Source organism: Parambassis ranga, chromosome 21 (assembly GCF_900634625.1).
Source record: "Parambassis ranga chromosome 21, fParRan2.1, whole genome shotgun sequence".
Taxonomy (NCBI): Eukaryota; Metazoa; Chordata; class Actinopteri; family Ambassidae; genus Parambassis; species Parambassis ranga.
In genome coordinates, this window is record NC_041041.1 from 8,169,727 (window position 1) to 8,186,909 (window position 17,183).

Consider the following 17,183-nt stretch of genomic DNA (forward strand, 5'->3'; position numbering starts at 1 on the left):
ACATACAGTACAGGCACATACACACATGTGACAGAAACAGCATGCTCAATCGCTATTATGCCATGATGATGTCAAATTTGGATGCTAAATCAGTATTTCTTATTCAGTATACATGCTTTTCTGACAAACTGCAATCCACAATGCAGCCTCTGACAGGTACTCTCATGGTGCCTTTAATGAGTGTGCATAAGTGTGGTCTGCATAGTGTGGGTGATGTGAGGATGTGTGCTAACTTGGACAATTTACTTCAAGGTCCAGTAAAAGTCAACAGGAGCCTGGATGGATCAAGCTATCAGCTGACAGACATCTTAATCAGTCAGGAGGCCACACTCACTGACCACCCTTACATACAGCTGCACAACACAAGCATTGGACAAACATTGAAATTCAAGAGCATCATAAGGATGTGAATAATCATAGCTCAGTTTTACAGTTTAAATCCTGAGTTGCAGTGCTGTAAGATTAGCGTTTTATCCTAGTGGGCATTTGTTTTTTAGAAATAGTTACAAGACAATAAAAGCAGAATAATCCACTGTAAAAAAATTGAATGAATAAAAATCAAAATGCTTTTCTTGCTGTTTGCTGTCTAGCCATGCACAATGCAACAATAACAGAAAACTGTGACTACAGGAGTATTATACATTTGTGTTCCATTATGGGACAAAACCTCCAACACAAATATTACGGTGAAGGAAGCATGAGGTGCGGGCCAATAGACACATAAATCATATGTCTCAGTTCACATGATAAGAGCTGACAGATATAGATGAGTTGGGGCTGGATGGCAGTCACACAGGCAATAAGGGGTTAACAAGTTGACTTCTGAACCTAAAACAACCCAGTCATCATATGATGGATCCACCTAGGACGTGCCAGAGATGGAAATCTGTTAATACCATGCTCCCTGTGGTTCATAATGGCAGTTGTTAAACAGAGTGACTGCTAGAAAATCAATAACTACTAGTGGATATGTGCTGAAAGCTGTCCCCAGGGCAGTCACTGCTGAGCTGGACACCTTCACAGCAGAAATCTAACCCACACAAAGCGCTCCCATACACTGAGTTGTCTATCTTGTGTATGCCTGACAGAACAATAGTCTTTTATAGCCAGAGATATACCTGCTTGCTGCCGTGGTATGGCTGAACTAAACGCATGTCCCTGTTCTTAACAATCATAGCTCTTAACTGAACTTGTATGAGTTCAGTTAAGAGCTATGGTTGTAGTGAGTATGAGTAACAGGAGGATACCCTGAAAGGTTGCCCCTGGCATCCTCCCCTCTAATGTTCCACATTATATCATGATCACACCATTTTTCTGTCTAAAGTATTGTTTACTATTTGTTTACTATTTCTTTCTGCTGCATTTTTAGCACTAGCGGGAATGCAAAACAATTCCTTAATTAACCATGATCATATTTGGAGAAGGGAGAGTTTTAATTTCAACAGACAAAACCAAAAAAGTGGAGTTCAGTGCAGCCAGGGGCTTGCTGTTAATCATTTGACTTCAAAGGAATCAGAGTTTGGGAGTTTTAAATTCATCATTTACAAGCATGGAAAGTGGGTCAATTTTACAACTGTAACCCTGCTGGATTTGGAACTGTAAGATAGGAAAAACATTTTGGAAGAGAGGCTGTTTCCTCTGGAACACATAGCTATAATCTAGCCCCACACAAATTTTGACTTTTCCTGTAGAGAAAACTGTTAATTGCAGACTCGCCAAATTAGGCAAATCAGCAATTAACACTGGCCATATCTTTTTCTGGGTTTATTTGAGAGATAAAATGGGAATGACAAAATTGAGTCACAAGGACAAAAACACGTATAAGTAACTTGTGGGCTCTTGCTTTGGCTAGTGTAACATATGGAGACAAGGGACCTCTGTGGAAGTGTTAGGTCAGGTTTTGTTTGATAGACTGGTTTTACAGTCTAGGTCTAATATTTTGTGTGAGCATTTATAGAGAATACACACGCTGTTGTTATATCCTAACTAACAATCCACTGTGCCTGTAAAATGCTTGTTAATCCCACTAGGGTCTCAGTAACAAATGTTAAACAGAGCTGGAGCTGAATGGGTTTAGGAATAGAGTTGGAATGGTGGAGTTTAGAAATAGCTGGCTCTCCTGATGTTTGGAGGCAGGAGATAAGAGAATTAACATCACTGCCAATCTGGATGCAGAGCAGCAATGCACTCAGACTTCTCATCACCCCCCCTACTTTCCCCTCACAACAAAAGCTTGGTAACATCTCTGTCAGCAAAAAAAAACACCATTCCTCTGTGTAGAAACTGGAGACAAGAAATGAAGGACAGAGAAGTAGAGGACAGGGGGAAGAGGGGGGGATGAAGAAAGAGATTGTGAAGTAGGACACAATAGATTAGTGCATATTAGCAGCACTATTCCCTCCTGTGCCAATCAAAGATAAGAGTGCCAGTCAAGCTCGTCTAGCAAGACCATTGTCCTGTTTCCCATTAAATTTAAACCAGTTACACTCTGAAGGAAGATCTCCCACTTACAGCTCTGATGAAGCAGCAGCTTGGGAACAGAGTCTGGGCATTGGCAGGGAGATGGGTGTCAGAATGAATAAATAGAAGACAAGGGATACTACATCTCTATCGGAAATATGGCTTGACTGTTGCTATTTTTAGCACACTAGACAGGAAGAGCCTAGAGCTCCTCTTTCAGAAGCTATCTTCCCTGCTGATTATACCAAAAAAAATATAACTCATGTGTTTATCTTACCCTAAAGACAAAAAACATACCCAAGCACATTTGCACCATTTTGGAAACTGAGACTTTGAAGTGTCGTCTTCCTCAGCTTGATTCCATTTAAACATATGCTATCATAATCACACACGCATGCACAAGGGTATACTAACACATAAGCAGATAAGATAATCAAAGAAGAGCTATGAAAGCTCAAAAATATTGTGCTTCTAGTAAACTTTGCTTTAATTTCATCCTGTTCATTCTTCCTGCACAGCTGATTTCTGGTCAACAGGGGTAACTTACTAGGAACTAGTTAGATGGTAAGTGGTAGACATTTAGTTACTGCCTCCCAGGGAGCAGTAATAAATCACTCTCTCTTCCTCTCTAATAGTATTTACCACATGAAAGCATCACTCACTTCATTAAATTGCATGTGGCATATCTATATCACACCCTTCTCAACAAATGTGTCCGCCTGCATGAATCTTTGCTTGGAGGGAAAATAAATGCATTCAAACACTCACACATACATGAACCCAGCCAGTGCAGGCTGACATATTTATACTGCTCACCCTTGCCTGGGAGCTCTTCAAACATATCCATTTCTCACAGGACCATCACCCTGCTTGCCCTGCACACAGGCACCAGCAATCACTCTGGAGCCAATCAGCAGAACCGAGCTGTACACCATTCTTCTGAGTTCTAGACTCCGTTGAACCCTCCCTGGGTCTAATCAACACCAGCAAACCCAGCCCACTGAGTGACTGGGCTGGATGTGGATGCCCTCCCTGACAGCTGGTGCTGCTCTCATTATGAACCTAATCAGTACAACCACAGCACTTGTCAAGACATCCTCTACAGAATAGGCTCTCTCTTTGATATCATGCTAATGCAGAATTCTAAATGTTCTTATTTTTAGAGATTCAGCTGGATTTTTGGAGAGAATGGCAAGATGTGCTTCAGACACTCAGTTATACAAACCTACTCTAAACCTCTGCTTGGACAGAAAATTCTTGATGACTAATGTGAATAGAGCGGGTAGTTCAAAGCTAATACAAAATGAAGCTTGTATGCCATCCAATTACAAAACACTAATCTAATTTGTAGCTGACACACTTGCAACCACAAGAAAATTGTAACCACATCCAAAAAGCCTGTCCTTTCATGTTTGAAGCTGTGGGACTATATAAAACACCCAGTTTTATTTCAATATACACGTTTACATGTTTATGTGTGTTTCTTACCACCAGCAGGAGCAGCACCACGTCTGCATGGTCACACACACACGCAACATGTAGGGCTGTCCACAGGTCTTCGTCCTGCAGGTTGACATTCAGGCCTCGCTCTATCAGAAGCTCCGCAGCGAACACATTGTCATGGCGAGCACACTGCAGAACGTAAAGACAGACATATTGCTAACTGTAAACAGTGGCTCTGTGTATACGGTATAATAATTAATGTATGTGAAAATGGGACTGTGCTCAGAGGTGATAATTATATTCTTGTACTGCCACAGGGAATATGCAAAATGCTAATGATGACACTATGGAGAATTGTTACTACAGCACCATGTTGGAGCAGAGACAACATCATGCTGTGAGGACAAATAAATAAAATGTTTTATTTTGGGGTTTATAATTTCTAGGTAAAATCTAAACTTACCAGGTGCAGCAAGGATCCCCCAGAGGAAGTTGGAGTGTTGGGGTCTGCTCCCTCCTTCAAGAGACGCAACACTGCAACACCATAAACATCCATATGTTAACACCTGCTGCATGTGAAGACAGGCAGTGTGCTTCAGGCAGACACACACATAGATCTGTACCACTCACTATCAAAACCAATATGTGTCGAGTGTCTTCTAACTGTCCTTGATGCGTCAGTGTGGATCAGTGTTAAGACTGTGTGAGCGTGTTTGGTGGCTCCCCGCTTCAGTGGTAGGTCAGAAAGCCTCTGGGTTACAAGCATTCACATCACATACTATTATCTCCAGTGGGCCACACAGCCCACTAACACATTGACACAGATGTACTCAAGAAAATACAAACCATTACAAACAAGTTCACACACCCAGTAAACAAACAGACAAGCAAGATGTCGAAGGGCAAAGGAGGCCACACTGAGATTTTATTAGCAACTGATATACAGGTATTTTTTATGGAAAACATAAAAACCAGCATAAAACAGTGAGAGACCAAGAGAGAAGGTGTCCTGGGATGTGTGACAAACAAGGAGAACATGATGTACAACCAAAACGAAACATGGTGTGTGACACCAAAAACACTAGATGAACGACTACACCATGAAGGCTTATAATAGGGAAAGAGACAGACATAAACACATATTGTTTTGTTGTTGAAGACAAACTAAAGTAGTAATTCTACATAATGAACCCCACCACCACCCAATCAAAAAGCAACATTTTTACTTTTTTTAAACTGAAATTGTAATAATAATCAAAGAAAATTATTTATGAAAACCAATGTTTATAATTAGTTTAGCATTCACTTAATTGACTGCACACAAGATCTGCAGATGCACAAATACATTTCTAAGCAGGTCAAATGCCTGTCTGTACATAGATGTTTTTATTCTAATGGATTTCAGTGATTAATGGCCTTTAAATGGATGATAAGTAACAAGTGGAAAAACCTTGAAGCCAATCTGCACAATTATCTTCTCACTTCTCAACATATTATAGGGGCTCAAGTCTGTAAAGCACCAATTAATGCACATCTAATGCTAAAGTAGTTACTGGGGAATAGATAATGCTCTTGCTTTCTATGTCTATCAACCAGTATAGTGCAGGGCTGCTCATTAGTGAACATGGAGAAGCAATTAAGCATGTAAGGGATCTTATTATTTGCTTTTCAGTTAAGGTAACTATTTACAGTGCCCAGTCTGTAAATCTGTCAGAGCTAGTTTGTGTGAGATAATAGAAGGACCTGTCTGACTCTTATGACACATTATTGAGTGTTTCTAAAGAGAGGTCAAGGGTCAAGAGGTACATATTGACCCTCAGGCAGTAAAAGATAAAAAAACATTTGTGTTTGTCTTGTAGTATGGTCATTAGGAATCAATAGTACCAGTGTTTTATTGGCAGACTGCTTAGGAACAACAAGCCATTTATATTGGTGTTGCAATACTAGAAATTATTTTCACTTAAGTAAGTTTACATCAAGAATAAGTTAACTTTTTTATCATCTGGCCCCCATTTGAATACTTGCTGCAGGTACCTGTAGTTGCCATTAAACAATCCCTTCCACAGACATTGCTTTGTGTAAAGATACATTGCTAAACTCAGATAAGACCTCATTTGATGGCTTTTGGCTGCTCCTGTAAGGCCACAGTGAATGATCTGTTTCCACCTAACTGTAACCTTTGCATCCTCTTCTCTCACACCGACTTACTTCATGTCCCATTTTAGCACATCCATATATCTCCTTGTTGGCCGTCCTCTTGACCTCCTGTCTGGCAGCTCCATTTCCAACATTCTTCTACCAATATAACCACTATCCCTCCTCTGCACATGTTCAAACCACCTCAATCTGGTCAGCCGACCAAATGGGCCGTAATCCTTGTCACCCCTAAAGAGAACCTCAACATCTTCATCTTAAACTCTGATAAGACCTACATACAATTTTAGCAGCCTCTCTGATGCAAATTAAATAGGTGTCAGTGTAATTTATATTATATTACAAGTCCTTCAATTCCACTCAGCACAGAAACCTTTTTCAAACCTCATTCAGCACAAACACAGAGTTAATTTCATTAATCTGTAGCTCAATTTAGCTTATAAAATCCTTCAAATACTGTACAGTTTTGCAAAACACAAAGACTGTGGTTTTTGTACATTTTAAAGGCTTGTATTAACAGAATTAATGATTACAGCAAGCAAAGAGAACTGATTAGAAAATGAATCCCCTTAAACCCATCTTGTAAACCATAGCCTTAGTTTAAACAGATTCTCAAAAACACCATAATCCCAACAAGCACAGCTAGCACTAGCTAGAGCTAGACTAATTATTGACCGATATGAGCTATTTGCCGACCTATTGGTATCAGCCGTATTACCCTGCATTACTGCCATATAACTCCATGTTGTCAGACCTCAGACTGACACTGCACTCTCAATTCTGGCTATGGTAACGCTGCCTTTGTCACATGAATAACATCAACAATCATTCCCAAATAATTCTCCTCTGAGGGCAAATATCCATGACAAGACATTTTTTATTACTTGAGTAGCATCATTTAGCATGCAACGCCATTATTGCTAAAAATGGTTAAGCTGGCACAGGCTTAAGGCCAGGTGAGCCAAGCCCAATTGGTGGACTGGCAGTTTATTGAGGGGCTGTGCTGACAGCTAAGAGATCTGAGCAAACGGTGAATGTTAATTCTTTTGCATGGAAAAAATTACCTAATTTAAGAAGCCGATTGTGTTCATGTGTTTATTAAAGGAAATACATGCATAAAAATATATATATATATATATATATATATATATATATATATATATATATATATATATATATATATATATATATATATATATATATATATATATATATAGTCAAGCTCTATTTCTAACCAATAAAGAGAGAAAGCCATGTATGGAGACAATACTAGAATGGTTTTGGTTTGGCTCAAAATAAATTTCAGCTGTGACCATAATCCAAAAAAGCATGGACAGGCTGCTTTTAGTTTCATTTTATTCTTCATTGAAATGGAAAAGGTATCATAAGGTGCTATCGCAGCTTTTAAGTGAAAAATGACAATGTTCATCTCTGTTGTAAGGTAACTGAAAGTGAAAGGTAGACTGAATATAAATCATAGAGATGTATGTCTTCTGGATGATTTCCTCCTGGGGTACAGTAGAACAGCTTGTCCCATAGCAACAGTAAGCAGCAATTTGTATGTTAAATCTTTGTCTGTTGGAGTTTGATTTTAAGCTGAACTCAGGCTTTGGTCTCAAGTACGTCTTTGTTCATGTGTTACCCCTCCATCAGTAGGCTGCTGACATGGAAATGGGGAGTGGGTGCAAAGCAAAGTCGCCTGTCATTTTGTAGAAAATTGCAAAACAGCTGTTCGAGACATATGAGGAGTTTCCATGGCAACCAGATAGAAACTGGTGGATAGGCAAAAGAGAGAGAAGAGAATAAGATAGAAACCTAAATTAGGTATAGTTTTTCACAAAGTCACGAATCAGGAATTATTCACATGATGTCCTACTACCAACATATTTCGAGGCTTAAAAGCCTTCAAGCCTTCATTATTCCTATGAAATAAGGGGGACATTCCTCAAATGATACAAATAACAAATGGCTGGAACCTGGAGCCAACACCACAGCTAAAAGCATGTACAATAAATTAATTATTGGCTTTCAGATTCTTGACACCATATAACATCACCTCATTCAGATACTGTCATTAACTTGTTTTGTGTTTAGAGCTCTTCAGTTCTTGCCTACACAGAGTATTGAAAAGAGTGCACTATAGCTAAAAAAAAACTTCTCCACTCAAGAGAAGGACATTTAGAGCCGCTATAATACAACCTCAATAACAGGCCACGCAGTAAGCCCTTTATTGAACTTATTGAAATAGATATGATGCTCATGAACAGCCATTTTCTGCAGATACTGCAGAAGATTAAATGTATTTTCTAATCCCGTTTTTTTTTTCCTTTGGCTTTTCTTTATCCTGCCAGAATATGATATTCTATGAATCTGATCAAATTCCTGTACTGTCCTCACCATGTAAAGCATCACTTCTTGGCATCCCCAGATGAGATTGCGTTCAAATCCCTCATGCTCCTTGATCTTGGGTCCTTATCACAGAGTCATAGTCACAAGAGGGATTGCCTCACTTCACTGCCCCATGTTTCTAAAATGAGCTTTGACAATTTTCCTTTGTTTCAACCCTGAAGAAAAAAGATACACTACAGTTTTCCAGTAATGCTCAAATCTGAATGAAGATTATCTTCAAAATGAGTTCTGTAAGATGGAGCAGGCCTCTCCTGCCCACTTGACAAACTTTGATTTCATGGAGTTGAGTGGCTATAATAATTTAATGCATGCCAACACACAAGGCAGGCAGCAATGCATTTTTGCGTAATAATTCATTCCAAGGTTATCTCTAAGTTTTGTATTTTCAGATGGTGTTTACACCTATTCAGTATAAGTTCAGAGTGTAAACACCCTAAAACACAAAACTGTCTATTAAATTAATAAATATTAAATTGTAGCATATAAAACATTGTATTTGTGCCTCGTATAGGACTGCAAGGCGAACATGAATGTGTTGTAATCAGTTCACTGGGATGGTCATATTCGAAGAAACGGTGCCATTGTGCACTTTTTTTCACCTCAAACATATACATTGAATTTCTCAAACATACAGGGAAAACATCTAAATTGAATTTCTACTTCAATCTAAGCACTGCAGCAAGGAAATGAGTTCATAAAGTACTTTTATTTTTCATAGTCTCTCACATCCTTTGCTCCCTCTAATATTAACCTGTATGGCCAAAGCCCCAAAGGAACAGTGATGACTCATCATATGAGCCAAAAGTTTAATATTAGAGGCCCAGATAGACATCACTGCAAATGAAAAAAATGATGCACTGATGACTGATGATGAAGTTGACATTAAAGGAAAGTCACAGGGTTTATGGAAATACAGCTAGAAAATATCATGGCATCTTCTTCTAACATGGGCCTATGTCCTGTCAAAAACATGACAGGTGCCTGATATGCTTTTAATCTCAGCATGGTGTATTTCTACAAGATATACTGTAATTCTCTGACATTCACATTTATTTCTCGCATGTATTTCTCTCCCCGGCCCTCTTGACTTTTATTATCTGGAGAGATTTAGATAGATGGAGGTCAAGCCACCAGCCAAATTCTGATAAAATATGAATGAACACAATGCTTTACTTTTCTAGTAAAGTTAAACAATTAGCCATGGCTGGTGGATGCACATACCTTGAAGTTAGCTGTCTAGATGCCTGAGGTTCCCACTACAGTGAACAACATTACTAAATCAGTTTATCGTGATTTTTGTAGTTGAACAACAACAGGTGTTTAGAGAGATAGAAGTAAAGACATTCGCTGTAGGAGCAGTTAAGTGTTGGAGGATCTGCAGTATTTGCATCCAGGTGAGATAAGTCAGATTGCAGTTACATATACTGCCACCTGCCTCCCACTGCCTGTGGGCTTTGGAAGGGAGATGAGACTGCACATTAAACCACAAAATCACATACAGTTGTGATGAATGTTGTGTGATGACTTATCTTCGAAAAACTGGTATCAGCATCCTAGTTGCACTGTTCTTTTCACAGTAATAAATGTCCAGACAGGCCCTTTGACAACTGCATTGTAGAAATCCTTTCTGCCAGAAAGCCATTCTATGTAGTGCCAAAAGTATTGTGTTCAACAGTGAGGACAAGCGATGAGCAGCAGTGCCACCTTTTCCGATCAATTTCTATGAGCTCAAGTTGACAAGGTTATTAAAACCTTGTTTTGAAGCTTTGCTGCTATGATCTGGATCAACACATATTAGAAAAAGAACATGGTGTTCGAAACACTACACAAGACTAAAAGCTAGTACTACTTCTTCTCCCATTTCGAGAGATTGGAATCTGAGTCCCTGCACACCCTGTAGGATGGATCTGTACACTTTGATCAATAATGAAAGATTCAGACAACTCTTTGTGTGTGTACATGCATGCACATACACAGTAACTGTGCCACATTAGAGTAATTACACCTGTGAGCAATGAAAAGACACACGACACAAAAAGCACTCCAGTCACATGTACAATGTGTGTGTTATGTGTGTACATTTCGATTGGTTTCCCCACTAAAAAGAATATGAAGGCTCATGATTGTATAGTAGAGGTGATCTTTACTGCCTTTGGGGACAAATTTAAGGTTAGACTTAAGGACTGTATTTGATAAAACAAGTCAGCGGAACCTTAAGGACATTAGCATATAATCTCTAAAAGATAAAAAGACCAAATGTGCAAGGGCAGCTGCAGACTCTGAGAAAAGAAGAAAATCCATCAGTGTGGAAAACACACTGCCCAAAAAGTCAATATGCTGTACGTATGAAAGGCCCCCAGCAGTGGCACTAGCAAGCAGTATAATAACAACAAAGTGTCTGTGGTGTGTGCACCTGTTCATGTCTGCGGCCTTAAAGGCAGTCACAGATGCTGTGGGAGTATAACCTGCACAGAATAGGTTTTTGAACCACATCACAAGAGTTGGGTTTAGACCAATATTAACAAATACTGCACAAAGATATTAGAAAATATTAGTTATAAATATTAGTTAGTCAGTAGAAAAATAAATACATAATCAAAATTGATCACATCTATGGTTACAAGGGTAACAGCTGCTGCTGTTCCACTTGTGTCTCTATTCGATGAAGTTAAGAGATTGGTTTGGGAAAAGCAATTTCACCAAATGTCAGAACGCAAGTGAGCCAGATGTTTGCATATGACAGATAGAAATGGAGAAATGGTGGTGGTATAGAATCCTCTTATCTCTGCGTTATTGGTATTTTTTCACTTTAACCCTACAATATCCCCCATAACCTGATGCTTGATTCTTGCTGCTGCTCAATTTCTTTTACTTTCCATTTTTTTCCATTTTCTCTCCCTTTTCACCCCTCCCTGGTTTCTTCACCCAGCTTCTCTTTATCGTATTCCGCTTCATCTTACTTCCTGTACAAGACAAGCGATAAGAAAACAAATCCTTTTGTGACTGTATTCGTCTCTGATTACCTGGCAGCCTTGTCAGCAGACTATGTTTCGGCACTATCTATGGATCTAAACCTCAAGCCAGTTCACTAAAGACAAGATCTTAATTAGGACAGCACACGTCCACTAAGTTGCAGTGTATTCCTCATTCTATCTACCTCTTAGCCTTTTTCCTTATTTTGCAGTTTCATCACTAGATTTATTTGATAATTTGCCTTCTTTCCTGCACAGTCAACAAAGACAGTGGACAATGGTGCTGATAATTAATAGCTAATTAAGTTCAGACATGCACAGTTTATTCAAAATAACAGCAATGTTCAAGTTATAATTATCTATCAGCTAAATGGCTTTTATTTTTATTGGCCTGTTACGCTGTTCTGGCACAGTCTCGGGCTCATTTTTTACTTCAAGGGTTTCATGAAATGAAGATTTAATGATAAAACTCGAGGCATGAAATGATCAACAAATTGCCATGTTTATCTGGTAGTCATATCTGATATAGATACGATGAGACGGCTTGAATTATACTATAATCCAATCACTAGGAAATCAACCATCACATACTCCTTAGTTCTTCTATTGCAGAACAGCCTCCAGGTTTCACTAAACCCACAAAACAACACAAACTAAATAGAAAATAAAGAATTCAAACAGTCCTGTAACTCGCACAGTGCATTAGAAGTCAAGCTGTCCCTCATGCTGGGACTTCTGTGCATGGGTGTACTGTTTGTTTAAACTAGATCCAGTTCTTGCCTTGACCACTACTAAAAAGGTCAGAAGGCATTCGCATAGCTAGGCAAAATTGTAGTCTGGTGATTAGGCAGAGGGGGTTATCTGATTCATGCCAAGCCAAGGAACCATGTTTTCAGGCTGGCTGTTGCAATGGCACACCAGCTGCTCTCACAGACCCCAGCTGAATCTCACTGGCAGCCAGGGAGAAGAGATTAACACATTGACCGGCAAAGACTACTCATAGGACTGGCACAGATATGTCCAGACAGCTGGGTAAATGACTGGCAAATGGCTGTCATAACCTAAAGAAAAACAGAAAGGTTAGACACCTTTAGAGTGGGGTGTGAGGTCCCTTTAAATCTTATGAGTTTATTGACTAAATGATCTCATAAAAACAGCATGAGTATTTGAGAGTGTTTGGAAGCCAGGGTGGAATCCTGCTAACACTGTGGGCCTGAGGGGAGACACGATTTATAGTCTTTCTGAGAAAAGCTTGTAGAGTCCCTTTCGTTCTACTGACAGCAGATAAATGAACAAATGTGCACACAGATAACACGGACAGAAACAAAGATACATTTTCTGCCACAGAAAGGCACACAATGACAATAACGGCAGTTAAAATAACAGTCAGTCCGATGTTCTAACAAAGGTTTTTGTCGATTTTTTAAATACTCTGCTTGTCCGTATGTACTGGTAACTAAAATCATTCAAATACACCCAATATTGGAAAGAGACAAAGAAAAAACTAAATGACTGAAACCATTCAGTTCTGCATTGTCACACTGTGTTTGATGCCTTACTTGTGCTTGCTTTTTTCAAATATGAAACACAAATGTGTCAGACAGTTCTAGCAACAAAGCGAGCAGTTATATTTTTAGCATTTGTTTACACCCAACAGTACATAAGAAAGAAAAGAAAAGTGAGCTTGTTGTACCTAGGGTTCAAGAACATGTATTTTCCATTCTGTGGAATTACAGTTTGCTCATCATCATCTCTGCTAAAGTATTTTTTTGCCTCAAAATAGTTTGTATAAGGATAAAAGCCTCACACTGTTTTCCTTGTGGTGGGCGGCTTCCTACAGAACAAATTGTGTGACTGGCCTACTGCCAGTGTGTGTGTTTGTGCGTGACAACAGTTTACTCTGCACACTGCCAACACTAAACACTAGTCAGAGATGCACACTCATACACCCACCTTCTTTGTCATCACGGTGAATGATGGCATCTTGTATAACATCATCAAGGCTGAAGCGGACGTGGTGCTTCTTGCGGTGGGTGGACGGGGCTCGAACCTTGATTCCACCTTGCTGGTGCTGGAGGCTCTTTTCCCTTTCGTAGTAGGCCCTTATTTGGTCACAGCGCATCCGCCTGACCAGCCGCTGGCGCTGGCCAATGGGAAGAGACTCCAGCAGACACTGGTCTATCTCCATGTTCTGACGAAAGACATTACATAGCTGGAAACAACCTAGGATTAAAAATAGAGACAAAATAATGACAATGATGTTTCATGGCAGAATGCTATATGGCTGCATAACATATACATTTATTTATATATATATATATATATATATATATATATATATATATATATATATATAATATGTTTTATATGTTTTATTGACCTTCTAGTCCATGGAAAAATTAAGGAAGACTCTGTAAAAACATACACTACAGTCCACAGTAGCATGATATAAAGAGACAAGGCACATATGATAAATCACACTAATGCTTTTTCAGGTTCACCTCCAGGCTTAACAGGTGAGCCTGTGTTATTGTTTTGCATGCATGCATCTGTATACTTGCATATCTGTGTCAGCAGTTTGCCCAGTTGTGTGTGGAAAAACATTTAGCATATTTACTGTGAAGGGTTTTTTTCTGTCTGCTTAGCCCTGGGGTGGGTTGAGTGAGGCATCAGAGCATTTTATGTGCTGTTTCTCTTGTCCCTACATACTGCAGCAAATCTCCTGACTGTGCATAATCTCTTTGCCTCTCAATGGAACTTAGCCAAACAGATCTCATCACAAGGCAGCTGCTAAACCTATTATATTCTGCTTGGATGATTAGGATGTATAGTGATTGTGCAGTAGGTGGGCTAAGAATGAGACTGCTAAATGTGCACATGTAATAATCAAGAAAAGATGAACACCTCTGGGCAAATTATATTGCATAAAGTAGGTTTTAAGTTTAAGTCCATACACCGCAAAAGGGATTATGTGTGTGTGCTATGCAATATGGTGTTGATAGCACTAATAATTTGACAAATTTAGGTCATAGCAAGCCCAGAGGATGAGCAAAACATGAAGCCAAGGATGTCTTTGCAAAGATAGTGTTTGCTGTTCTTTTTTAGTGACTCACCAGCCTATGTCTCTTTGGCCCTGCTGTCTGTGTCTGATTCCTGCTTTCATCAAACTCAACTTTCCTGTTCCTTTGTTGCTACAATCCTCTTCCTTGGAGCATTTTTGTCTGTTCATTGATCTACTTGAATGCACCACTCTTTTTCTCTATTATCCTCTGTGTCTCTTTCAGGGTGACAGAACACATGTCACACATATTGCTAGTGGGACACTTTTGACATGCTATGCTATCTATTGTCCACCACTCTCTTTTCCTTTCTGACTACATCATCATGTCCAAAAATTCGGTTGATCCGCAATACCCTTTGGAGGCCTCCAGATCCTGCTCATATATATCATATCAATAACCACTACTGTTACAAAAAGGCAATCCAATCATGGGATGTGGAAATTTTCTCAACAAACATTGAGGAGAAAACTTTCAAGTATACTTGCCCAAAAATAAGTTCCTCTACTGACAAGCTGTCAAGAGAGTTAGTCTGGCGAGCTAGGGGCCTGAGACTTTTCCAAATTCAACCTGGCATATCATATCATGATAGAGGAGATGACCTACCAATTTTCATATTTCTTTCTACCCTAAAAATCCTCACAAATATTCTTAAATCTGATGGTAAATGAATTTCACATTTCTAAGATAATGCACACATTTTGAGAGAGAGGTGCCATTATGTCTGGCAAGGGTGCTGAGAGACTTGCTGGCACTGGTGTAAAATGTGTGTTTACAACTCTGCTGTGAACAATGTTCAAGAGTGAAAAAACAACACAGCAACACAAGGTGTCCTCAACAGTTCTTTAACTGATACAGTGTACGGTTGCTACTTTTGAATCTACTTTATACAGTATACAGCTGTTACAGCTGAGGATTGTTTAGACTAGATCTTTATCAGGCGAGACAAAGACATCCAAGCAGACAAAGGGAGCTAGTGTGTTTCTATGTGTTCTTTTATCCTGTTTGATATACATCTACATTCATTCAAACACCTGCCCCCTCCACACATACACGCACACCTCCTGCACGACACACCAGTGCCATCTGCTCTGGTTAGACATGTAAAAACAGTCCTTTTGTACTCAAGTTCCAGACCGGGGGGTGGGGGGGTCATTATTATACTGTTCATGCCAGGTGCTTCAACTGTATTTTATTTTTGGAACTTGGCTGCCAGTTGAGCAGACACACACACAAACGCAAACACAGTCAGTCTATTGCTTTTTCTAATATTGTACCACTTCATATCTCAGCAGTCCAGAATCCTTGCTCCCTTGTTTCTGCCTCATGTTTTCTTCAACTCACACATTTCTGCCTTTTAGCTTCTCTACTCCTCAGTCTTTTTGGATATGTTATTTGCAGACACAGCTGTGATGTGTATTCAGCCTGTGTTCATAGCGGACACTTACTAAAGTGGGTGCACTGATTCAAAATGCCGTTAGTGTACTGATATAGCACACAGCAAGACAAACTCAGGGAAAAAAACTACAATGTTCACTAATAATATATTTCCAATATTATCTAGAATGTGATTACCTTGCTTAAAGAATTGATTACAACAAAATGGTCACAAATTAAGTTGAGACAGAGGCAATATCCAAACTTCTGAATAATCTATAGGGCTTTTTAAAAGAAATTAATTATTTGACAAATTATTTCAACTCCCAACTACCATTAACCTGAGAACGGCATGATTTTCTTTTCCTTTTGATATTTGGTTGGTAATAGTCGACATAATGCACAAGGCCAGTTGCTGTAATTTTCTCTCAAAGAATGCTGTCTCCATCTCTGCCCTCAATACGGCTATTATCGTTTCCATGGTTTGGCGGCTTATATCCTTCACACTATTTGTCACCCTTATTTATTAAACATACATTCAAGGTTACAGTCACATAAACCCCTATAACATCACAGACATCAAGAAAGGTGACAATGTATACAGTATACAGTAATATATGTGTAAATAAAATTAAGATATTAATATATACATTTTGTTAGTAAAGTATTTACATGGCATGATTAATAATCATTTGTCTAGATAAATAACCATGTGTGCCAAAAGGTTCACTATTACTGCATATCAATTCACATGCGGCCTGAGGTGGTGCTGTGATGTTGTGACTGCAACAAATCTATCCCTCCTGATTTGTCACACACTGCTGTATGCAGAAGGTTGAATGGAGAGTTAATGTAAAAATATGTTGCACAAACATAACTAAGAGCCTTTCTTTGTATTCTGGTTTTCAGGAGGAACATTAATGATCAGTAAGAAAGAAATAGAATTAATCATTAAAAGATAAGTACTAAGAAAAATAACATCTACCCTTAATTTTTACCCTTAAAAATATTTTTAAAAAAAGCCTTAAGAGAAGAAATTACAGTAGGGTATAATGTCAGCAGTATTGCTCCTGTGTGGTGCACAAATAAATGGAATGTGAATGAGAGTGCGAAAGGACAGCAGATCTGAATGAGTTTGAGAGTGATGGAGTCAGAGCAAGAGACAGAGAGACGGGGATAGAAAGCATTTCTTCTCCAGCCATTTCATCTCCAAGCTATCAGTTATTGATCAAATGTAGAACATCCTATGCAGGCGTCAGCTAATATTACTGACAGGAGCTTGTACATTAGAAAATAGAACACATATACA

The 17,183-nt window shown here is 39.0% G+C and overlaps 1 protein-coding gene across 2 annotated transcripts in view; it reads right to left on the reverse strand.

The window, feature by feature from the left end:
- The window catches only part of myo16 (myosin XVI), a 77,771-nt gene that overhangs the window by 46,215 nt on the left and 14,373 nt on the right, over positions 1–17,183 (reverse strand). For both annotated transcript variants that reach the window (XM_028393506.1, XM_028393505.1), the window contains exons 2-4: positions 13,392–13,661; positions 4,367–4,437; positions 3,949–4,092 (exon numbers count right to left, since the gene is read on the reverse strand). In XM_028393506.1, the coding sequence (XP_028249307.1) occupies positions 3,949–4,092; positions 4,367–4,437; positions 13,392–13,626 (450 nt within the window). In that variant the 5' untranslated portion in view covers positions 13,627–13,661. The remainder of the gene's footprint in view (positions 1–3,948; positions 4,093–4,366; positions 4,438–13,391; positions 13,662–17,183) is intronic.